Source organism: Anguilla rostrata, chromosome 9 (genome assembly GCF_018555375.3).
Source record: "Anguilla rostrata isolate EN2019 chromosome 9, ASM1855537v3, whole genome shotgun sequence".
Classification (NCBI taxonomy): Eukaryota; Metazoa; Chordata; class Actinopteri; order Anguilliformes; family Anguillidae; genus Anguilla; species Anguilla rostrata.
In genome coordinates, this window is record NC_057941.1 from 42,555,022 (window position 1) to 42,580,429 (window position 25,408).

At 44.6% G+C, this 25,408-nt stretch overlaps 2 protein-coding genes across 2 annotated transcripts in view; one reads left to right on the forward strand and one right to left on the reverse strand.

Annotated features, from left to right (window-relative positions):
• Positions 1-11,317, forward strand: part of dhrs11a (dehydrogenase/reductase 11a) — a 31,330-nt gene extending 20,013 nt beyond the window's left edge. The window contains exons 2-7 of the mRNA XM_064352252.1: positions 1,876-2,085; positions 5,892-5,986; positions 8,139-8,268; positions 9,508-9,600; positions 9,752-9,817; positions 10,307-11,317. Coding sequence (XP_064208322.1) covers positions 1,876-2,085; positions 5,892-5,986; positions 8,139-8,268; positions 9,508-9,600; positions 9,752-9,817; positions 10,307-10,348 — 636 coding nt within the window. The 3' untranslated portion in view covers positions 10,349-11,317. The remainder of the gene's footprint in view (positions 1-1,875; positions 2,086-5,891; positions 5,987-8,138; positions 8,269-9,507; positions 9,601-9,751; positions 9,818-10,306) is intronic.
• A 1,720-nt stretch (positions 11,318-13,037) lies between these two features.
• On the reverse strand, positions 13,038-24,149 carry si:ch211-283g2.1 (sodium- and chloride-dependent GABA transporter ine). The gene is made up of 13 exons (XM_064352253.1): positions 23,914-24,149; positions 20,676-20,810; positions 20,345-20,549; positions 19,757-19,889; positions 19,403-19,537; positions 19,030-19,133; positions 18,067-18,191; positions 16,837-16,949; positions 14,944-15,084; positions 14,214-14,313; positions 14,012-14,112; positions 13,729-13,896; positions 13,038-13,542 (listed from the first exon to the last, which is right to left on the reverse strand). The coding sequence occupies exons 1-13, from the start codon at positions 24,038-24,040 to the stop codon at positions 13,405-13,407; spliced, it is 1,725 nt and encodes a 574-aa protein (XP_064208323.1). The 5' UTR covers positions 24,041-24,149; the 3' UTR covers positions 13,038-13,404.
• Between the last annotated feature and the right edge of the window lie 1,259 nt (positions 24,150-25,408).

The window sequence follows — 25,408 nt, forward strand, 5'->3', positions numbered from 1 at the left end:
CTCTAGACTAACAGTTAAAGATGTATAGGCTCATTCCAACTTCAGTACAGACATTTTAATAGAGCACAACACAGAGGTTTTGCTTCCGTTAGGGGAAAAATATACAAGCAGTCTAAAATGTACAAGGGTATTTTTCCAGTGTGTCGTTTTACACCTGACCGAATTGAGCCGAGAACGAAAGTTTAATTTAGTTTTGGTTGTTTTGAGCAGCAGGCGTCGAATTTGGTCTGACCTGGTCTGACCCCGCCGTGGCCACCCGCCCCCACGCCCTTCACGTTGCCCACAGAAGGCCTGCCGCAGTGAGAGAATGCACTTATGAGCAGCATTCCTGCCTCTGCATTTAACTACAGTATCTCTAACCCCGTAAATCCCTCACTTAGTGCTCTTGAGTTAGTTGTTTGGTCTTCATTCTTTTGACAACGGAGAATGGAAGGAGGAAGGGTTGCTTTGTTTTTAGTGCATATTGTTCTTAGTACATATTGTATTTCTGGTGTGTCCTGCTCAGATTACATTTAAGCTTGTTGTCCCTTTGCAAGCTGTTTGTTTTCATTTTCGATTTCAGGATTTGTTTTTTAAAATAGCAGGTATACTTGCATTCCTGTCGCAAAGCCTGCATATGCTTTGCCCTTTAAGAAATATGAATGTGATGAACAAGGCGCCCGAATTCTGCATCTTCAATGAGAAATGGTGGTTAAAATGTAGCCCTAACCTTGGTTTGATGTTTTTGTGTTTTTATAATGTAGTTTCTATGGTTGACATCACCTTTATGGTTACTTCATGGGGGAGTAGGTCTTGTTTTATTTTACACTCAATAATGTTGATTACGTAACATATGCAAGTGCACAATGCATGTATTCTAGTCATCTCTCAAGAATATGAAGTTAATATGTAAAACATTAAATAAGGTAACAATAGTCATAGTAATGAATAGATAAGTATGGGGATACAGTTATCTATAATAAGAGAATTTAAGAATTTATTGATTTTAAAATATGCACAAGATTAGGATAAAAACTATTTCAGAACTCGGTATTTTTTGGCCACTGAAGCACTGAAGGCGTGGCGCAAATGAGGTTCAGGTTGACTTCGAGAACCTGAACTCACGTGCGCTCCTTGAGTTATTACCGAATTCCGATACCGCTCCTATAGCATGTATAAATAAAGACTGCTATTGTCTGAAAGGCAGGGCTGGGCCATCGTGCTGTGCGTCACCTCCACGCTCGTGACTAAGCGTCTGTGGCTCTCCACTCTGGCCCCTTGCTGTGGGGAGGGAGCCGGGAGAAGCTGCACTGTGGCCTTTGGCTCTCCTGTGTTCCTCAGCCTCCCCGCCTAGTTTATAGGCCTAGTTTGTGATAGCTCTCTGCCTAATTAAACACGGCCTTCCTGATCACGCCTGCCATAAAGCAGGGACGTTGCCCAAACACGGGGCTTGAGTTGTGTTTTGTCTGACACAGCCCAAGGACCTGCTAGTTTCTCGTGCTTGGCGGCGTTGTGTACCGGGAGAGGCGTGTGGGTTTTTGAAACGGATCAATGTCCCCTGTATCAGTGCTGGGCGTGTGCGCGTTGCTAACAATAAACATCTTTCGGCATAAGCTGGCCGCCTTCCAGCAGGCCTCTGTTGCTAAATGGAAAGATTATGATTTGGCTCCAGCCGTTCGTTTCAGTGTTGCCGTCCTGCTCCCGTTGTGGTTTAGACGGGCTAAAATAGACAGCGCCTTTTTTTTTTTTACTCTGCTAATTACTCGGCAGTAATTCGGAACCCGAGCCAATTAATCTCGTGCAACAGGGTTCTAATTAAGCAGCAGCGGAGGAGTGGTGGCCAGCTGAGCTTAACTGTTTTTTTTTCTTTCCGCTGCCGGTTTTCCGGTTTTACAGAAGCTTGCAGCCGAGTGCCAGAGCGCGGGGTACAGCGGCACCCTGATCCCGTACAAGTGCGACCTGTCCAACGAGGAGGAGATCCTCTCCATGTTCTCCGCCATCCGGACGCTGCACCAGGGCGTGGACGTGTGCATCAACAACGCCGGCCTGGCCCACGCCGAGTCCCTGCTGGCCGGCCGGACGGAAGGCTGGAGGAACATGATTGAAGTGAGTACCTCCTGCCCGCGCCCCCCTGCACAAGCTCCACCCCCTTAGCACAAGCCCTCCTCCCACTGCACAAGCTCCTCCCCCTCAGCACAAGCCCCACCCCCTCCAGCACAAGCTCCACCCCCTTAGCACAAGCCCTGCTCCCACAGCACAAGCTCCACCCCCCAACACAAACTCCACCCCAAACACAAGCTCCACCCCCCCATCCTTTTCAACTCGGTGTCCTGGTGCTCTTCTTCACTTTGAGTCTTCACTGTAGTTTTAAGACAAAGGAATTACAGCAGAAGGTATTAAAAGGACCGATATCTTCAGCCTGTTAGTTTAACCGGCTGGAAGCCCCCACCGCAGCCCCGTGTCCTGCTGCTGGCGCATCTCCCCCCTCCCGCAGGGCGCTGTGGCTGTTTCCGCGCGGCCTCCGGGAGCAGCAGATGTATGTAACCGGCTCGTTTCCTGGCTGCGCACCCGGGAGAGCAGTTTCTCTGGCCCGCGCGGCCGGATAGCCCCGCCCCCTTGCTGCGCGGCGAGGGCAAATGATGAGGATTGGAGCGCCCCCCCGCCTAACGGCCTTTGGCCCCCCTCCCGCATTCCCATCTGCCACCGCTCCAGCGAGCGTGGGCGAGGGAGCGCCCCTCACGCCTGATCCCCGCAGCACGGCCGCGGCGTAGGCCCCGCCCCCCCCCGGGAGCGTGAGTCGCGCGGCTTCGGGGCCCCGCCCTCGCCCGTGCCGAACGCCACCGCCTTTGCCACGGCCGGCTTTTACCGGGCGTAACCGGGCGTAACCGGTTCTGCTCCTCGCACGTCGTTCACACGTTGAAGCCGCTCGAGGAGCAGAGAAGGATGTCTGCGAACAATGGCAGGGTGAGAAATGAATGGCCAGACTGTTCGAGGTCAGGAGACCTAACAGAAGAAGGGCTTCCGGAAGGAAGCAGCAATAGGCCATTCTCAAACCTTAAAGGGATACTGCAACAGAAAAATTCAGTTCTGGTCTTCCTTCGCCTTGAATAAATGATAATGTCGGGATTTGCTAGACAATGATCTTATGCTTGAATAAGATCATAAAAATCTTTCCCATTTTTGTTATGGGAGCCAAATTACTTCTCGTATGTCCTCATCAAGTGCAGATGAATCATTTCCTGGAAAATACACCCTTGTATAACAGTAGTAGCACGGAATCTGCTTTGCAAGGACAGAGTCCGCTTTGAATATTTTATATGAAATCAATTCTGTTTCTTTCTTACCCCATCCAGTATGCTCCCTCTTTGTTTGAGTAACACCCTTCACCCAGAACAGATGCTTAAAAATAACTAGGCAAGCGGAAAGAGACAGTATCATGAATCAGATGAGAGTAGCTATGAGGTAGTACATGAATGCAAGTCTGCCTTTCTTTCTTTATTTCTGTGAGATGGGTGGACCCGTTGAATGGCACAGGCGATTGATTCCTTGCAACGTTTGCTTGAATGAACCAAGCGACATGCTAGTCAGCTTCAGAAAAGTCTAGTGTTCATAGTGATTAAAAAATATTCTCTCCCCACCTAAACCATGCCATGCCTTAGCAACACAGCCTCTTCCTAATTATAAAAGTGTTTATGGAGAGCTACATGGAGGGTTATATGGTGTCAAATCTTCTGGAAACTAGGCATCATTACCACTTTCCTTCTTTTTCTAAAATCACATCCACACTTATTTAAATGAGAAGTGTTTTTTCATTTTCAAAAATACAAATATGTAGTGTTCGAATTTGGGATGGAGATGTTTTGAGGAAAAAATACATAAAATAAAAGTGATATGGGGAGAGAGAAATGGCTCCTGTAAGGAGTGTGTAGGAGTGCTGATCTAAAGTCAGGCTTCCTTTGTCCATGTCCTAACCTTATTAAGAGCTAAAAGGCAAAACTGATCCTAGACCTGCACTAGTACTCTGAGACACTTTGGAAATACAGGCCCTGGTACAGACCTGGGGGAATGAGTCCCTGTTTGGCTCTGCTGGAGAGTGAGTGACACACACACACACACTCACATACATACACACACACACACTCACATCCTCACACACACGCACGCACAGACACGCACGCACGCATAAACACTTGGAGCTGCTTCATTGGCTACGGGAGGGAGGCTTGGCTCCTCACAGAAGAGCACTTGTACAGTCTTTATGGCTTCCTTCCTCGCTTTCATACAGGGGCTGCGTGCGATCGATTAAGCCTGTGCCATTCGGGCTCTCAAACGAGCCGTCGATGTGCTCAAAAGCACATCCACCTTGGCGCTGCATTTCTCCCGCACATCCATCTGTTGCCATGGCGTCCAAGACGAGAGCGTCGCGGCGGGGTATTTTTAGCAGGCCTAATCTGCATACTGACCTCGTTTCTCCCTCTCGTTTGGCATTAACCCGGCGTCTCGTGATCTCTCGCTGCACCTCCGGGGTTGGCGGGCGGAGGTGACGGTCGGCGATTTGCGACCCCGTGCTTCCCCTCTCGCTCCCCCGCTGTTAGTGACCGTGGCGGATTAAAATGAGGGGAATCGGGTCGGAGTTCAACGGTTACCTCAGCCCGGGGGCGCCGCGGCCTCATGGGACTCGTCACCTCGCCTCTGCTTTTTTACCCCCCCCCCCCCCCGCATTAAAAAAAAAAGAAGATTTTGTGAAGCGCTTCCTGTATTTGGTCTTCCCGGTTGCGCGCGTCGCCGCGTATTCCTGCCGTTGCCGTGGTTTTTCCCTCTCTTTTTGCCGCCTCGCGCGTCGTCCCAGCGCTCGGCCTGGGACGGGGGACAGAGCGGCGAGCGGCCCGGGCCTCAGGCCTGCGCTCTGAGCCGTCGCGCCCCCGCGCGCCGCTGGCTGCGGCCCTGCCCTCGCGGCGAGGCTGTTAGCGCAGACAAAAGGGCCGCCGGAAAGCCCAATGCACTCGCGTTTCACAGGGAAGAGCCCATCGAGACCCAGACAAAGGGGGCTTGAGTCGGCTCCGCACGAAAGTGTCGTCTTTCGGGATGAAAAGATCTCACGATGGCGTTCGTTATTTGTGTATCGTTATATTTGTTTGTGTTTTTATTTGTGTGTGTCCTCTTTTGTTGCGTAAGCCTGTTGAAATTTCTTTGTTGTTGCCGTTCAAACCAGCAGACTAGAGCTCCTTAATTACTGCGCAATACGCGGCGTACACTTAAGCAAAGAAATTGGCCGGGTAATTCAGAGAGAAGAAAGAGCCTTTTAGAACAAGGTGCATGCATTGAGGGTTTCTCTTTGTTCTGGGGTGGAGCTTGGTATCTGTATGCAGGCCTCTGTGTCGAGGATGCATGCTGAAATGAAGTGTTGTCTGTCACGGCCCATCTACTGGGAGGCGGGAGGGAGCCCGGGCTCATTATCCTGAAAGCTTAGGAAAAGGCAGCCATGCCGGCTCCAGGGGGAAGCGCCGCACGGGAGAATGGGTTTTAGAGCCCAGCAGGGGAGGAGGAACACCCTCTAATGGGGTTGGGGAATTGTTTCTCTTGCTGTCGAACGTGCAGCAGCACACGCACCCCAGGGCAAACGTGGCTAATGCCTGTTCCAAGGCTCTGAGAGGAAAGCTCTCACTGAATGTGGTTTCAGTCGGTTTGAAATGCAATATAATGCAATCCTAGGATTTTATTTTTATCTATTCATTTTTTTTATCGGTCTCCTGTGTTTCGGTGATATGTTAAACAGCAGGCTTGGGTACTACAGTGCAAACCTAAATGGATTATGGGTCAACAGTCATTCTGGGTTTTACTGTAAGGTGCATCGTTTCAGCAGTGCCGTGACTACGCGGGTCCCGTCGAACTCGGTGCCTTTGTCTCCTCAGGTGAATGTCCTGGCGCTGTGCATCTGTACGCGCGAGGCCTACCAGTCGATGAAGGAGAGGCATGTGGACGACGGACACATTATCAACATAAACAGGTACGGTGCATCTCCCGCACACGCGCCTCCGTCTTCATTCTTATTTTTTTATTTAACCTTTATTTACCCAGGGTAGGTTCGCTGAGCGCGGATGCTCATTTGCAGCAACGCCCTGCTTCCCACTCGTGCACATTCACACCTGGGAGCTGCCCAGTACAACAACACAATCCTCTATTGTTGGCCACTGAGCAGCTCCACTGAAGGGAGAGAACACTTTTTTTAGCCGGGATGATTAGGTGGCAAGTTTTTTTTGCCTTGTCTGGAAGCGCATATTAAAACCGATGTGCTTCCTTAGCATGGCCGTTCATTTAGCATCTTCCCTCCACGTTGAAAGATGGACGTGTCCCGAACCCTGATTGGATGGCCAGCAAGACGAAAACCCCAAAAACGCGCCCGTCTAGAACTGCAATTAGGTCTGCGCTCTGTCCAGACAGACAGATTACACAGTGACTCAGGCACACAGTCAGCCATTTATCTCTGATTGCTCCTCCTCTGAGTGGTGCTCGTCCATCCCCAACATGAGCGATCGGGTCTGTGTGCACAGTACACAGCGTCTGCTCTGGATAAAAACCGACCCATCGCCCAGCCGCTCTGCTTCCTCTTGTTAACTGTGTGCGCTCCTGAATATTAAATGTGGGCATGAATAGCAGTATCCCGATGATTTATTTAAAGTCTTTCAGACGTGCCATGGTCATACAGTGCTGAAAGAAAGTATTTGCCCCTTCCTGATTGCATATTTATTGCATATTTGTCACAACGAATGGTTTCAGATCTTTAGACAGAATGTAATATTAGACAAAGGGAACCCAAGTAAACACTAAATACATTTTTTAAATTATTATTTCATTCCTTTAATGAAAAACATTATCGCCACTGCTAACCAAGAGAATCAATGCTCATCTCACATTTTCAGACAAATGCCTGGATGATCCCCAACCCTCTTGGGATAATGTTCTATGGACAGATGAGTCAAAAGTGGAACTTTTTGAACAACAGTGGTCCCATTATGTCTGGTGTAACGCAAATACAGTCAAACATGGTGTCAGTAGTGTGATGGTGTGAGGATGCTTTGGTGCCTCAGGACCTGGGCTATTTGCCATTGCTGAAGGAACAATTAATTCTGCTCTGTACCAGAAAATTCTTAAGGAGAATGTCATCTCTCCAGTGATCCAAAACACAAAAGCAAGTCCACATATGAATGTCTGAGAAGAAACAAAAAGTTTGAAGTTTGGAGTGGCCTAGTCAAAGTCCTGACTTGAACTCAATATAGATGCTGTGGCAGGACCTGGAATTAGCAGTTCAGGCTTGAAAACCTACCAATTTGTCTGAATTAAAGCAAAAGAAGAGTGGGCAAAAATTTCTCCACAGATGTGAAAGATTGATATAAAATTATCGGAAGCATTTTGTTGCAACCAGTTATTATGTTTGGGGGGGGAAGGGCAATTACTTTTTCACATGGGTGATTTGAATGTTTGATACTTGAACTTTTTTTCATGAAAATTTTAAATAAAAATTTTTTAAATGTGTTTTGTGTTTACTCAGGTTCACTTTCTCAATTATTACATTTTGTCTAAAGATCTGCAACTATTCAGTGTGACAAATATGCAATAATGGAGGAAGTCAGGAAGGGGGCAAATAGTTTTTCACGGCACTGTATCAGATGCAGTATTTATCTTGCCTTAATTTAGTTTGTTCTCTTCTCATTTTTGTCATGACAACCATGTTACTCGTATCCAGAGCTTGGAGTTTCTTATTTGATTATCTTTTTCACGGTAGATGTTTCACATTGTTCACTTTAGATTAAAACATTGATTCAGTTACAAGACATTGTCGGGTCCAATAAATGTTCTCAAAATGGATCAAGCTCAGGTCAGAAAAACAACAGAGGAATTTGGATCGGATTCATAAATGTGCGTGAACATTGTGAATATTTCTTCCTTATCTCCATGTCTTAGCAGGTGTTTGTCATTAAAGACTGTTTACAAAATGTCTGGTCGGGAACAGTCATGTTTTCTGGAAATTCACTTATTTTTCCCCTCTCTGAACAAGATGTGATTCACACGAAAAAGGAACCGATCATTTTGTACATTGTCTCAGCATGGGTGCCGAATTTTGACCGGGGGCTTGATAACCCCCCCCCCTCCCTCTGCAGCATGGGTGGACACAGGATAGTGGCCAGCGCTGACGAGCACTTCTACTGCGCCACCAAATACGCCGTGACCGCGCTGACCGAGGGGCTCCGGCAAGAGCTGCGGGAAGCCAAGAGCCACATACGCACCACGGTAAGAGCTTCTACACCAGCCTGAGTAGCATACACACCACGGTAAGAGCTTCTACACCAGCCTGAGTAACATACACACCACAGCAAGAGCTTCTACACCAACCTGAGTAACATACGCACCACGCAGTCTACATCGACTGGTACTACACACACAGCAGAGCTCTACACACTATAACAACACCACAGCAAGAGCTTCTACACCACGAGAACATACGCCAGGTAGTTCAACAATGAGTACATACACCACAGCAAGAGCTTCTACACCACCTGAGTAACATACAAGGGTCACCACAGTAAACAGCAGCTTCTACACCGACCTGAGTAACATACACCACAGCAAGCCACAAGCCTGAGTACATGCCGTAGTTCTACACCAGCCTGAGTAACATACACACCACAGCAAGAGCTTCTACACCAACCGGAGTAACCTACGCACCACGGTAAGAGCTTCTACACCAACCTGAGTAACACACACACCACAGCAAGAGCTTCTACACCAACCTGAGTAACATACGCACCACGGTAAGAGCTTCTACACCAGCCTGAGTAACATACACACCACAGCAAGAGCTTCTACACCAACCGTACTCGCAACGGTAGCTTCTACACGAGAACACCACACAGCAAGAGCTTCAACCAACCGAGAACATACAACTGAGCTCTACCAGCCTGAGTACATACACACCACAGCAAGAGCTTCTACACCAACCGTAACTGCAGGTAACTACAACTACAACACACCACAGCAAGAGCTTCCCAGCTGAGTACATACACACACAGCAGATTTCTACACGTGAGTAACATACACACCACAGCAAGAGCTTCTACACCAACCTGAGTAACATACACACCACAGCAAGAGCTTCTACACCAACCTGAGTAACATACACACCACAGCAAGAGCTTCTACACCAACCTGAGTAACATACACACCACAGCAAGAGCTTCTACACCAGCCTGAGTAACATACACACCACAGCAAGAGCTTCTACACCAACCTGAGTCACATACACACCACAGCAAGAGCTTCTACACCAACCTCAGGTTCACTGTCACTGTGTGAAGACACGCCTGCTTTCTGTTTTCATGCTTCTCAGTGCACGCTTATGATTCAGGAGTGTGTTTTTACACGCACGTTCTGTTTATCTCTTTTCTCCTTCGCTTTCGGGCAAATGGGTATAAATCTGTGTTTGTCATGCTTCAACGCGGGAGGTAATTTCCCGCTTTGCTTCTCCCACAGAGTATATCCCCGGGAATAGTGGAAACTGAGTTTGCCTTCCGGCATCACAACAGCGACCCAGAAAAGGCTGCTGCTGCCTACGAGAGTATAAAGGTGAGGGTGGGGGTGGGGGTTGGGGATGGGGGTTTTGGGGGTCGGTGGGGGGGCGATTGGATCAGACATTGGATTTCCATTACGGGGTTCACACTTTTTGAGCTGTCGGCACATTTTGCATACCTAAATTTGTTTTCTTTCTTTTTTTCAGTGTTTGAAAGCAGAGGACATAGCCAGCACTGTCACATACGTCCTTAGTGCTCCTCCACATGTTCAGGTAAGCCGCACTCCTGTGTTTCACACGGCCTTTGTTTTAGCCTCTTATTCGAAGCCAAGGCCATTTCTGTTTTAATCCACATGCCGTCTAAATCTCGTGTATTGACCAATGGTTTCGTTAGCCGGCTCCATGGAGCTATTTTTGAAACCTTTCATCACATTTTCTCCAGTAGTATAAAAGCTCAGCCCATCTCTAAGATGATAAGCTTAGCTTTTCCTCATGTTTGTTAGAACATGTATTCCTTTCATTTTGGCCGTTCCTTTCGTTTGAACTGAAAGTGCTTACATTTCTTGTACCTCAATTAAAATGCACATTCAGACAGGAAATGGTGACAGTGCCGTTTCTTATGTACGTGCACAGGAGGAAAGGAATATTCCAAATGAGATTCCATTCAAAGACAAATATTTTTCAAAGAAATCAGCCCAGAATACTCTTTGAAAAATTTTGTCCTTCTGCTTCTGAGACATTTTCTCCCCCCCTCATACCCAGATTGGAGACGTGCAGATGAGGCCAGTAGAGCAGGTGTCATAGCAACTGAGCAGGAAGCCGCTGGTGCAGCAGATAGAGCCAGCAGCCTGGGTGACTCCCTAGCGACCTCTGCTGGACAAAACTAGTTTTAAACTGGATTGGAAGGATCAGATTTTTGGAGTTCGGGTGGTACATAAAACCTCATTTGAGTACAGTGGGAGTCTGATTGGTCTATTGGGGACACTACAGAGTGATTTGGAGTGCTGCAGGGAATAGATCATGTCAGATTGTTGGTGTTTTTTTTTCTTAAGCCTTTCTTTATAAAAATGGATAAATAAATGAATGAATGCCTGCAAAAGGAGTACGAAACTGGTGTGCAGCACTCCTGAGCTGTGTGGCCAAGTGCACGGTCATTATTACAATGGGAAGGTTTGCCATCAGTTGCACATATATTTTCTTTCGGGTTTTTTTTTTTTGTTTCTTTTTTGTTTCTTTTTTTCCAGTCATATTACATATATGTTTAAGAGTATAAATGAAAGTAAACACTGCTGTTAATGATTACTATTATTTTATTATTTTTATAAATATATTTAGATCTTTGATTGTAGTTTGATGTGGTTCCATACCATAACCATAGGGGAACAATCCATTTTCATTCCCAAACTCTTCTGTTTTAGTACTGGGCATTCGATTTGTCTGTCTGTCAACAAGCATGATGCTCCTGGCCACGCATTGGTCTCGCACATCCCATGGGAATCCTGCATTAACCTGTTAGCCGTGGTGAAGGTGAAGGTTTGTGGGCATTTCTGAACTCCCCTTACCTTTTATTGCCCCCCCCCCCACCACTCCATGCCAACCATGTAACAGAAATCAGTTTGCACTTTGGAACCTGCTGAAAAACCACTAATGTCTTTAGACACAATGTTTCTAACTGAGAAATGGGCACGTGTATAATTAAAAGTACTACTCGTGAGTGTGTACTGTAATCATAGGTATTCTCAATAAAATAAAAATAAAAACGTTTTATTGCTACTTTGCTGCCGGCGGCTTCTTGCTTTTGGAGTCCTTCTTTCGCGTCCGTTTCGATGTTGAATCGTCAAGGGAAAGCGCGCTGCTGTATTAACAATGGACGCTGTCTTCAAAGGCGAGCATTTGTTGTTGTGAGTGTTTGGAGTGCCCTTTCAAGACCTGCATCTATGAGTGATCATTATGAATCTCACAGAGGATGAAGATTGCACTGCATGCAATTCATCTGGCCCATTTCTCTGGATGGACAGATTCTGTTTCTTACACTGGGCACAGAAGGCCTTTTTGTAAGTGTTTGCACCTCTTAGCCTGTCAACCATTGATAATAAAAGGACACGTTTCTTGGGACCCTAATGAGCGTATGACCCGAAGCGTGACGGGGACTTTAAATAGCACCCATGTTGTTCTTGGTATCGCTGGGTGAGGGGTGGCAATACGTGGTGATAAGACACTTCATGACAACTTCCTGAGCCCTGCTTGCAGGTCCATGCCACAAGGGGGCGGTCTTTCACGTTTCATAATAAATCAGAATGCGTCTCCTTTCCTTCATGTTAGCACATGCAAACTCTGGAAACCTATGCCTATGCTCACAGCGGTTTTGCATGTTGTATGTACATATGTGGTTTGAAATATAGCTGTGTAACTACACAAGTATACACAAGTATTGGGTAAGTAAGGCCTGGCTCCCAGTCGGCATTGTAATTCATCCCAAAGGTGTAGGGGTAGAGGTCAGGGCTCTGTGCAGGCTAGTCAAGTTCTTCCCCACCAAACTCAACAAACCATTTCTTTATGGGCCATGCTTTGTGCACGAGGGCATTGTCATGCTGAAACAGGAAAGGACCTTCCCCAAACTGTTGGGGAAGCACAGAATCTTCTAGAATGTGATTGTATGCTGTACAGTACAACTGATGCCTCAAAATTCTTCACCCTAAATGTCATTGTATGCTGTGGGATTAAGATTCCCCTGCAATGAAACTAAGGGGCCTAGCCCAAACCATGAAGAACAGCCACAGACCACTATTCCTCCTCCACCAAACTTTACAGTTGGCACTATTTTGGCCAGATCCAATGGCGATTAGGGCATTCCACATACCTAGATTGTCTTCGACTGCCAGTATTGGAAGTGGATTTCACTCCAGAGAACACGTTTCCACTGGTCCAGAGTCCAATGGTCGATGCTTGGCATTGCACATGGTGATCTTAGGCTTGTGCTTCCAGACGTTGTTTCCAGAAGTAGTTTGGAACACTGTAGGGAGTGTTACAATCGAGGATAGATGATTTTTACACACTACACACTTCAGCACTTGCGGTCCCATTCTGTGAGCTTTTCTGGCCTACTGCTTCGCAGCTGAGCTGTTGTTGCTCCTATATGTTTCCACTTCACAATAACAGCACTTACAGTCAACTGGGGCAGCTCTAGCAGGGCAGACATTTGCCAAACTGACTTGTTGGAGGAGTGGCATCCTATGAAAATGCCACATTGAAAGTCACTGAGCTTTTCAGTACAATCCATTCTACTGCCATGACTGTGTTTGTCATGGCTGTATGCTTGATTTTATGCACCTGTTCACAATGGGTGTGACTGAAACCACTAATTAAAAGGGGTATCCACACACTTTTGGAAATTTAGTGCAAATTATCTTTATCTCAGTTCCAAACAATATCAACAATATGCTTGGTTAATGGTTGCCATTTACCTCATGTTTAATGTTTAACCTAGATCACGTTTAAAAACGAAAGTGTCATTTATTTGTGATAATGTGATTTATATTAAAGGTTCCTCTTTTTCTAGACGTTTGAAACAGCCCATAACTGAACACTAAGGTTATTAATTCAAATTTATTTATTAGCAGGACAAGCCCCTTGAGAAGTCACATCTCATTTTTGAAGAGGGTCCTACGATACACAAGAGTCACATGTCAATAGCTAGGGAGGTTAATTGGTTGCACTGAAGAAACAGGGGCGGCAGTCAGGCTTCAGGGTTTGGCTCCATCAAAAGTGCGGACCTGTACAGGTGAACCAGCTTAATGTGCTGTCCATAGAAGAAGAGTATGTGTAGAGGACAGATTCCATCGAGGTGTGACAATGAGAGTTCAGAGATGGGTCTGAACCATAGACTTCTCCGGAAGGGGCACAGTGGTCACAACTTCAGTCTTTGTTATCTTTTCCAAATTATCAGGGTGTTTTGAAGTATTATCAAGTGCAAATGGGGAGACCGATTTCTGTAGTTTCTGCAGAGTGAAAAGAAAATCAACAGCCTTATTACCAGCTCATGCAAGAAAAAGCAGGAACAAAATAAGTGTCAAAACAATGTACTCCTCCACCTGTCACATTGCACTGATGTGCAAATGAAAATCAATTTTCCTTTCCTACTCACTGGTAATGCAAGTTGCATGTTTTGAAACAGAGAAAGGTACCTCCTTGAAAGAACCAGGCAGGACCCACAGCGTGTGAACAGCCGCAATAGGGATCCAGATGATGGAAGCCATGGCGATAATCCAGCCAATCCCCTGAGCCCACGGAGGGTAGACATAGCTATCGTAGCGGGCTGGTTTGAACTGAATGACGGAAAACACCAGGATTGCCTGTGGATGACACACACCAAGCCCACAGTTAACACCCTGTGGTCTGCTTATGGGCCAAAGTCCCACGCTGCTCCAAAATGAGTGTGCTCCCAGCACAGCTGGAATACTGGCTCACCGCGACTATTATGGGAGAGATCACTATCCAGCACATGGTGAAGAAGATGCTTGGCTTCTTTCCTGTCATCTCCTCGATGTTCTGAGAGAGTCGTTTTACTCCTACAGGGAGGGGGGGAAAATGCCTTGGCTAAGGTCATAGGTCATGTGGAAATGTGACCTCCCTTCTTTTAAGTACAGCGGGGTTGTGCTCTTTACTTTACCATATATCCAACAAACGGCCACCACTTCAAAAAAGGCTAGGAACAGGATGGACACGATGGCTGTGTAGTGGTCCATTAGCTGGAACACGTAGATCCCCACCTGGTCACAGGAAGTACAGTTACCCAAGGGTTCAATGTGAACTGCATGTAAACAAAGAGAACAGGTGCCTGCCATGTACTGAAGAGCAGCTGGGAAGATTCTAGAAGAACAAGATTTACAAAAATAGGGCAAGGGTACGATTGGTACAAGAAACTTTCCCTGGAGTTCATTTTCAAATGATGGTGTTCTCTGTAGCGGTGATTTCAAACTCAAGTTTGATATATGTGTTAAGTAACTGTAGGATGTTGAAGATGGCAGAAGAGGATCACAGGAGTAGAAGGAAATGTGTCATTTTTTAACACACCTCCATGGCTAGTTAAGGACAACACATTTTGTGTTACTTTCAACAGAGTCATTGGTAAAAAGTCTTTTTTTTGTAAGACATAAATTACATATTTGTAACACAAAAGCAGTAACTATGACAAAAATGTGTAAAGTAACACAAAAAAGTAGTAACACAAAAGATGTGTTGGATATTAACACATCCTTTTAGAGAGTGTTCACGTGAATTAAAACGCTTGCTTGCTTCAGCTAATTATTCGATTGCTCTGACGACACAAGGTGCTCTCATAAGGGTCTCCTGAAGAGGACTCCGGTATACCAGCCGTTCAAAACGGCCGAGTCTCTTACCTGCATCACGTGAGGGATTCCGAGGAGGAACGCTGTGAAGCAGACGGCGAGGATGACAAACTCTTTGCGCTTCAGATACCTCAGAATCGCCCCGTCGAAGGCATCCAGGAGACTGGTCACCATCACCTCCACCATCGCAAACTGCAGGACGGTGTAAAACGGCATCGTTCAGTCTCTACCTCATCCTTCCATGCGTAGCTGTCAGTCATGGGCTTAAAGGGGAACTGTACCCTAAATTTATGAAATTGATCTGATAATAAACTAATAATAAATTCAGTAAATTCAGTTGGTTCAATAAATGGAAATTCCAGCATATCGTTTTTGGTCGCATATTTCACGTCACTGGGGCATCCACACCGACTCCCAATATAGTACCAATGGACAGCTGAGTCAAAGAGGCAGGATTATGATGAAGGGCGCAATAAATAGGAATCTAGATCGACCAAAAATGAGAAAATAAGATTGTTTAACCTTCCAGTTGTGGAGGGATTAATTAAACACAAAAACATAGTAGTTCTCCTCTTAAGGCTTGTCTCAGCTGCATCAATGTCCCTTTCAGTCTGCAAAAAGAAATCCCCCCAGCCGGCCTCTGGGCCGTCCTGGTTGCCTGCTTTGCTTGTACTGTGATCAACCTAAAACTTCTAAACTGGCTGAGGTGTAGTTGTAGTTCTAGTGCACGCCAGTGCCAACTGTGGTTGGCAGCCATGCAGGGCCATGCATAATTGGCCCAGGGTTATGGAGGGGTTCAGATAGTAAGGACCTGAATTGCATTGCTCTCTAGCGACCCCCACTGATGGAATGGGCACCTGCAAGTCTGCCTGTTATGCCATACGCGAAGAATCTTCCTCCCGACTCACCTCTGTGCAAGCCCACCTTGTAAGCTGCAGAGTGATAAGTTAAATGGAGCATTGTGTGCTTCAGAGGAGCGCATGCACTTGTCTGTGCTCTCCAGAATTAATGGTGGAGGTTCTAGAAATATATATATATATATATATATATATATATATACCTGTATATATATATATATATATATATATATATAATATGCTATTCCAAACTGGGGAGAAAGGGGAAATACAGTTTATAAATAAATAAATAAATAAATAAATAAATAAGGATCATCAGAGAGTTCCTTCTGTGACTGTCTACCAATTATAATCCACTGGTGTAGCAGAGCTATTCCCTTTTGTGCACAGAGCAATGCTTAACCAAAGTTTAACCAGCGATGCCAGTCGTCTGCACTGGTTAAACATGTATGAGAACAATGTGGCTGACTATGCCCTTTTCACACTGATTTGCAGAAAAGCTTTAATATTTGGCTGTGTTCAGGGAAACATTATTACACAATACCATGATACAGAATACTCCATAATCTGATTATATGATACACAGATCACCTATGGTGAGAATACTGTGAAGACAACATACAAGCATGTTGCTGAAAACATGTTTGTGGATATATGTGAATATGTGCTGACCATTACAATACTGCTTTTGAATGCTTTGTGACTTTTTATTTATTTTTGTTTTTAATTCTGTATCTCCAATCCCCACCCAAATTTGGAATGTCCAATTGGTGAACCACGTATATATAGGAGTGCTCATATACGCCCCCTGCTGCCAGCTTCGGAGAGTGAAGCCAATGAGCGGTTCTCCTCCGAAACACACAGTGTCAGCCAAATGCTTTTCATACTGCAGCCGTGAAACCCAATCATACGCGTGCGTGGAGGGCAAGCCACACCCGGATGGCCAAAAGAGGTCGCTCAAGCAACGGACACTGCCAGCCACAGTAGTCACCAGCACGGGCTGGATTCAATCTGAGGCCATTGTGCTCATTTGTGTGGCCTTGTGATGTTTGACCACCATCAAAGTCAGGGATAGGCTGAACGCTACCTGACTATCCAGACCCAGGCAGAGCAGCATGAAGAAGAAGAGAACGGCCCAGAGGGGAGCTACCGGCATTGTCACAAGGGCTTGTGGGTAAACCACGAACACGAGGCCTGGACCTGCACAACAAATAAATTCAGTGTCGATGCAAATTGTAATGAATCAAAAGCTATTCAAAATGATACATTCTCCAAATCAGAGCTCAGCAAACCTCCTTCATTACTCAATAATATATTTGTCATACCAATTTTCTGTCAGGATGTCCTGGAATCGAACTATATTTTTTGTTCATGCCATTGGTTAGATTCATATAATTAACTCAACAGAAATCCGGCAGGGCCTTTGCACAACTGCTCTTTGGTCACCAATAAAACTTTCAGTGGAAAAACAAGATGCTCATGAAATATCTGCCCAATAAAGTTATTTATGATGATGGAAATTCTTACATAAAAGCAATCCATTATTTATTTCCCACAATAAAGTGCTGTGGAGTGCTTTATTGTGGGAAATAAATTGTGGAGTTCAGGTGACATTATTGTGGCACTTGATTTCCATTTGAAATGAATTCTTGTTGTTATACTGAATATAAAACAATTACCTATCCTGTTTTTAAATAATATATATAGGTTCTATGTAATTTGTGCATGGACGTTTTTAGTATAATTTCCTAAATGATTAATTAATCTTAATTTCTAGCTGTAATTAAATTTTTTAATGCAGCGTTTCCCAACCTTTTTCCTTCCGCGGCACACTTTCCAAATTTACAGAATCTCATGGCACACCACTGCTATCGTTACAAACTGCGTCACCAGTAACGCCGACAGAAAAAACCACGAGCAACGCACTGACGTTGACGTGACGTGCCAACAGTCGGCCTAAATGTTCTTTTGAGGTTTTAATTAAGCAATATGCATTTCAATGACATTTATTTTGGCTTTTGTGAATGGGGTTTGTTCATTTAAGTTTTTTTAATTCATTTGAACATTAAAAATTTTTTTAAGGGATTTTTCACACGGCACACCTGACCTCGCCTCACGGCACACCAGAGTGCCGCAGCACACCGGTTGGGAAACGCTGTCTTAATGTAATGTATTTGAACTGAAGTTCTATTCAATATTCACAGAAGTGACCTTTGTAATCCGCTTGGAAATGATCAGTCACACTCACTGTTATTTCTCTGCTGGATGCAAGCCATACTTTCCAGTAATTATAAATGAATCACAGACAGTAACTTACCATCCACAGCAATGTCACTGACTGGAATGCCCTGTAGGTATGACATGTAGCCAAATGCTGAAAAGATGACAAAGCCAGCCAAGATACTGGTCAGGGAATTGACAATGGTGACGGTCAGGGTATCTCTGCAAGAGCAAGAGCAGAATCAAGTGAAGAATTAGTAAGATGCAAACATTGCTTCAGCAAAAATTCTCACTGTGTAAGTATATTTAAAACTTTCACAATGCTGATGCTTCCATGTTGTGGCATTGCATGCTCAAATATTATGGAAATGTAGAGAAGTATAGAAGGAAAGGTACACTGCATGGCCAAAAGTATGTGGACACCTGTCATCCAACATCTCATCCAAAATTATGGGCTTTATTATACAGTAAAGTTGGTCCACCATTTGCTGCTATAACAACCTCCACTCATCTTGGAAGGCTTTAGACTAGATGTTGGATCATTGAGGCAATTGGACCTGGTATGCAGTTGGCTATCCAATTGATCCCAAAGGTGTTGAATGAGGTTGAGGTCAGGGCTCTCTGCAGGTCAGTCAAGTTCTTCCACACCGTTCTCGACAAAATCATTTTTATATGGACCTCACTGTGTCCCCTGCGGAAACAGGAAAGGGCCTTCCCCCAAACTGTTGGGGAAGCACAGAATCTTCTAGAATGTGATTGTAAGCTTCAGCATTCAGATTTGCCTTCACTGGAACTAAGGGGCCTAGCTCAAACCATGAGAAAAAGCCCCAGACCAAGGGGTGTCCAGATACTTCTAGTCATATAGTGTATTTACAATGATTAATTTCAAGCTACGCATGATGATAAGAATCATATTCCAAAGGCATTAATACACGAGGCTTAAGCTTGTGCATTTCTATAGCTCATGATAATTGCCACTCTTTGTTGTAGTTATTTAATGGGCAAACCCTCCGGGCAAGACAGATTAAGAGAGTAAAAATGTAATAAAAAATAATCTCACTTTAGGATATTATTGTTGAAGGCACTGTAGCTGGACATAGCTATCAACGAGCCATAACCAATGTTAAGGGAGTTGAAGATCTGAGCTGCAGCATTGACCCATACCTGAATGGTGAAGGCAGAAAGGGTGAATGTCCAGAAACTCTCTTCATTCACATGCTCTTTATTTGCTAAGTGGATGGTAATCCCGGGAGATTTATCCAGCTTTCACTTTAGACCCTAAGCATTCATGCAGCTGGATGCGCTGAGATCAATTTCGATTAAACGCCTTGTTCAAGCATGGAATTTCAGCATGGACCTGGCAACAAGTACGCCTCACTGAACCGCTGTGCTACTGTACACAACACTCCGCTCTGATCTTCCAGTGCACCCACCTCCACCGACTTGAGTTTCTCCCACTCGGGGACTATGAAGAAACGGACCCCTGCCATGGCTCCAGGCAGCTGCATGTTGCTAATCAGCAAGGTCACCAAGATGACGTAGGGGAAGAGAGCTGTGAAATAGACAACCTGCACACGCACGTGCACACACAGACACACAAACACACCCACGGTAAACAGTCTGGTACCAAGACAACACTGAGGTCCTCTGGCCTGAAGGCTGTATGAAGGACATCCGTGAATAGACTTAATATTGCACAGGTTACACATTCTTCGCAGTGAACCCAATTAATGAGTGAGGCATGAATCGGTTGCGGTGACACAAGGGCTGTGACCTTTTCAGATCACCTTCCCAGTAGATTTGACTCCCTTGAAGATGCAGAGGTAGCAGAGGACCCAGGCCACCAGGAGCAGGAGGACGAGCTCCCACCGCACAGTCCCCGTCTCCTCCACTCCGCTCGTCTGCTCCAGCACCCTGTAGCTGCAAGACATCGCCAGGCCACTTCTGATCAGAGCAGAAACCACTTTCCTTCCTTTCTCCCCACCATGACACGGTACTATGAGATAACCATTGAGTCCATGCCAAAGTAATATACCACAGGTATGCTGTTTGGTGAGATTGTGTTTGTAAATCAACGAAACAATGCATTCTATTTGTCCTCACCGCTGAAAGGCCTTTTGCGATTAGAGAATGTTAAAAGGCTGATTGTTTAATGTAAAATCTTCTTCAGCACAGTTTGGAGTCTACAGCATATTGACTTTCAATTGAACAGCCCCTTGGTTAGCATGAGCCCATTGAATTTTATAGTAGAGCTCAGTGCACCCACATTTTCACATTGTGACTTCAGCCACCGCAGCCCCGACCCTCCCCCCACCAGGTGACTTGTGCTGCGTTGCCATGGTGAGGCCTTGCAGGCACAGTGCGGCAGGACATACTTGAAGAACTGCTGGCTGGCGGTGCTGGAGGAGGAGCTGTTGGTCATATGGTCAGTGCAGTTGGGCCTGTTCCAGGTGTTGTTGCAGTTCTCCCAGGGCAACGGACTCTGGAACGAGCTGAACAGGTAATACAGGGCCCAAGTGATGATGACATTGTAATAAGTGCACATTATGAAGGAAATGGCCACCGTGGCCAGGCCAACCCCTGAGGAGAGATCACAAAACATTGATAAGAATTCAACTACTTTTTCTGTCCTGAATTGCTTAGTTGAGGATGACATGTAAATCTCACAACAACATTTAAAACCATTTGCATGTAATGTTGAACTACCTTTTAGCAGAGGGCAAGCTTTAGCCAGTGCCTGAATTGGCCCCCTTCTGAGATACTGTCCCAGTGCCAGCTCCATGTGCACGAGTGGAATCCCCAAGACCACCAGCATGAGGAGGTATGGAACTAGGAAAGCACCTGAGAGGAACAGAAGCAGTTAAGTCACATAAGACCAGATCACACTGCATACTGAATTTACAGTTCATGGCTCTTCTAGCACGATAGTTTAACTGAGGAAAATGTACATCCATACATTTTTATTGGTGCATGGCAATAAAAATAACAATCTAAAAACAGAAAAGAATACCACCGCTGATATTATGCTACCAAGTGATTTATACAGTTTTACCTGTGAGTAGTAAATGCTCACAGGTAAATTAAAAAAAATATTAAAGGTAAATCACTTGGAAGCATGACAGCAATGTGTCTGGGCTGGCTTCTTTTCTGATTTTGGATTGTTCGTATACTGTAGTTATCTTCAAGCCACTACATTTGTAGCATCATGAATATACAATCCTACCTTGAACAAATCCCCTCTGCTTGAAACTCACGCTAGTATACTTTGCCCAATGGTTTGTATTTAGGATTTTACATCACTGCATGGATATTTACCCAAATTATTTACCTTTTTTAACTTGTTCTTCTACCATTACTCCATAATGTTCTGTTAAACAACAAATTTTGGTCGAAGATAAATTGATCCAAAGTAAACTTTTCTCAAATAATGTTTGTCCATCTTATTCATCTTCAGATAACTGTAAGTCAATGAACTCAGTCATCAGTATGCTAGTGGATTGAAGTTTAAAAAGTAGACTTCCACATTAGCTGTCACCCACACAAGCCATCCATTATTTACCCCCGCTTATCCTGAGCAGGGTGGGTTGCGGGTGTTCTGGAACCTATCCCAGCGTGCATTGGGCGGCATGTCTTTGGACTGTGGGAGGAAACCGGAGTACCCGGAGGAAACCCACGCAGACACGGGGAGAACATGCAAACTCCACACAGAAAGGCCCAGGCCAGATTGTGAGGCTACCCCCACTGCACCACTGTGCTGCCACCCACATAAGCATCCTCATTTATCTGTCAATGCCAATTTCAAATAAAGGGAAAACACTGAGCTGGGAGACAGTGTTTGTCTTTATGTTAATCAAAGATTCTGTTATTGTGAGGGAATGCGTGACCTTGTGAATTTCCAGAATTGTTTGCCATGGGATTTACATAAGACTCAAAGGCAAATGAACAGAATGCAGCAGAGTTTCTTGAACATATTCTGCGTAGACTAGGGTCTGTGGGGGATTTCAATCATTGTGACATGAAGCAGAATTTGCATAATTTCTATCAATATCATATTGACAATATGTCACCTGCCCCACGTGAGATAGTAAGATCCTGGAGCCTTAATATGGATCCATTAAATGCACATGAAAGTCTATTAAATAACCACCACATGACTTTGCTGACCACAACCCTGTGCTCCTCATCCCAGTTTACCAGACTTTCCTAAAGAGGGGAAAACACAGAAACTAAGAGGTTTCCACTTATTCTCCGCAAGGACGTTTTGACCGCACAAACTGGATATCTTCACTGACTTTAGCTCAGATATTGATGAACTTACAGGTGTTATAAGTTGTTACATTATTTTTGTGAGCACACAGGCTACTCCTCCCACAAAAGAATACACTCCGCCAATAAGTCATGGTTCGCCAAATCTCTCAAGGCTCTTATGAAAGAGAAAAATGTGGCCTTTCATGAAGCTGATTTGATTAAAAAGAAAAGATTGAATTGGGAAATTAAGTGTGAAATTAGGAAGGCAGAACATGAGTACAAAGAGAAGCTGGGGGCAGAACTAAGCAGTGATAATCTTGGTTCGGTTTGGGACAGATGCGCACCATTACCAGCTCTATGAACAGTAAGAATAAGTGGGTGAAGCTGACTGGATTTGGAACTGATAAGCGGCAGGCACAAGAATTGAACAAGTTTCAATCTTAGATTTGATGTTTTTGATTTTAAAAAATAAAATAGGGGCACTGAAGGCTGAAACAAGGGCTAACTCTTTTGATGCGACAGATGTAATAAAGGCCTTTGAGGTCCTGGTCCCGATGACGTCGGAGGTCGTTTACTCAAGGCTTGTGCTGAACGGTTGAGCTTTGTCTTTTATAACATCTTTAAAATGTCACTCAGGCTTCAAAGAGTACCCAAACTTTGGAAACAAATCCCAAACCACGGGCTCTGTTGACACACCCACCCCTCCCTACACAGGAAAGAGTTCCACGCCAAGAAACTTCCCGTACACATTTCATAATAATTAATACTGGGAAAGGTGCTAGAATTTGGCAAAGGTGCTTGAAGACAGAGCTTGCCAGTGCATCATAAATATGCCTTAGCATGGTTAATTAATAATATTTTCATGGTTAAAACAAATCCTGCATAATATACCATTAATGACTTTGTTCAATATTGTAGTGACTCTTTTTTGCAACTAAAGACATGGCCATTGAATTTACAACTCAACCACAGGCTGCTCAACCCACTTATATCAAAGGACAGTTGGTGGAATGTGTCAGTAGCAACAAATACCTGAGCAAAATATTTGACCCTAAGTTGCATCTTAAATGCAAAGACCATGCGCAAGAAGGGTCAGCAGCAGCTTTATCGTTTCCATGAGACTTTTATGTTGATAAACGTCTCATGGAAATGTTTTATAAATCATATATTTAATTTTGTGTTTCTATGTGATATGCTGGCTTTATCATCTTAGCATCAAGAGCAGGAAGGCATTAAATAGCATTGTCGGCCAGTGTGGGAAGATAATTGGTGTCAGACAGAGGACTTTCGTCTCATCTGTGGGAAAGAAGAGCCCTGCAGAATGCTCAGGTCATCCTCTCAAACTGTAAACATCTGCTGTGTACAGAATTTTCTGTTCTTCCTTCTGATTCGCATTACAAGCTGCCTAGATTGAAGTAGAATCAAACACTTATTTATTCCAACTGCAATAACATTAACTGAGATCTTTGTTATCTCTCTGCAAATACTTTTTTTGTCTCCTTGCCTGTGTGTTACCAGTATGTTCTGTGTCATGGTTTTATGCTGCAACCAAATTGCCGCATGGGGATTATTATAAAGAACTGAATTTAGCTGAAACTGAAATCTTTTTAAAGACAGAGATGGTGTAGAAATGAAACTTGAGAGGAAGTGCAAGGTAAAAAAAAAAAAAAAAAACAGGATGAAATGGTTGTCTTACCTCCACCACTCCTGTAACATAGATAGGGAAATCTCCACACGTTTCCTAGACCAACGGCACTGCCAATTGCAGCCAAAGTAAACTCTATCTGCCTGCTCCAAGTTGGCCTGTTCACCTCCTGCTCCATGTTTAAGGACAATGTTCTGTGTCACACGATGAAGATGGCTTTTGTTTAAAATAAAAATCTTTTCTCTCTTTCTCTGTTAATCTTTTCTATGCCCAATAATGATTAGCAGAGATTTGGATGATGAGGGCGGCACAAGTTACACAAAAGAGGCAATCCTTATGGGTCTTATATGTTTCATACGGCCAAAGTTCAAATCCACTGCTCCTTTAAGATACAAATCACATTGGGTGGCAATAGAGCACAGTGCACTGCTTGTAGAATGCTGTTATCTTACAATAGATAATCATGAAACAGATGTATTTTAGCTGATATGCTTTTTCTTCCTGGATATTGATATAATTATTTACCTCACAAATAGGCTGTCCAGCCTTGTTCCTAGAAATCTATGGTCCTGTAGGTTTTCATTTCAACTCCAATTCTAAATGAACCCCACCCCTGATTCAACTAATCCGCAACAAGATGTTGAATGAGTTGTGCTTTGTTAAAGTTGGAATGAAAATCTACAGATCTGTAGATCTCCAGTAACAGGGTTGAGCAGCTCTGTGTTAAAACTATACCAATCTGTTCCATTTTGTAAGCAAAATAATGGTTAGCAAGGATGGTTAACGGTAACTCTGGACCCAAATGCTCTGCATTGAAATCTTGCTTGGAGGAATTCTTGACCTTGGCCATGGTACTCATGATCTAAAAAAAAACAGTCTGTGTGTTTAAAATGACAGGCATGTGGATTTTGCAAGTTCACCTTGTGTTTAAGTTGGCTTCCTCCAGGTACTCTGGTTTCCTCCCACAGTCCAAAGATATGCAGGTTAGGCTAATTAGAGACTCTAAATTGCCCATAGGTATGATTGTGTGAATGAATGGTGTGTGTGCCCTGTGCTGGATTGGTGACCTGTCCAGGGTCTATTCCTGCCACTCACCCAATGCATGCTGGGATAGGTTCCAGCCCCCCTGATTTCGCTGACCAGGAATAAGCAGATTAGATAATGGATGGATAATATGGAAGATTTCAAATTGTAGTTAGCTCTTTCGAAATGTGTGAATGGCTGGTCCAAGGACATTTTCAGAGCAGATAAAAATGAAAAAGTTCAATCTGAGACAGAAAATGAGTTTGTTTGGGCTTTCTTGGTGGTGGGGGTATTGGTGTTTGGGTATGTATGACTGCCACAGGTACTGGCTCACTTCTCTTTGTTGATGATGGAACTGCTTGATAGTTACATGAAGTGTACAGGAACATTTCATCTGCTCAAGTTCAAGCAAATGCTTCCAAACTCATTGGACGGTGCTTCATCCTATAGCAAGACAATTAGCCCAAAGGCCTCTGCCTTTTGATTTTGTCCTATCTATTCACCATGTGATCAATGGCCACCC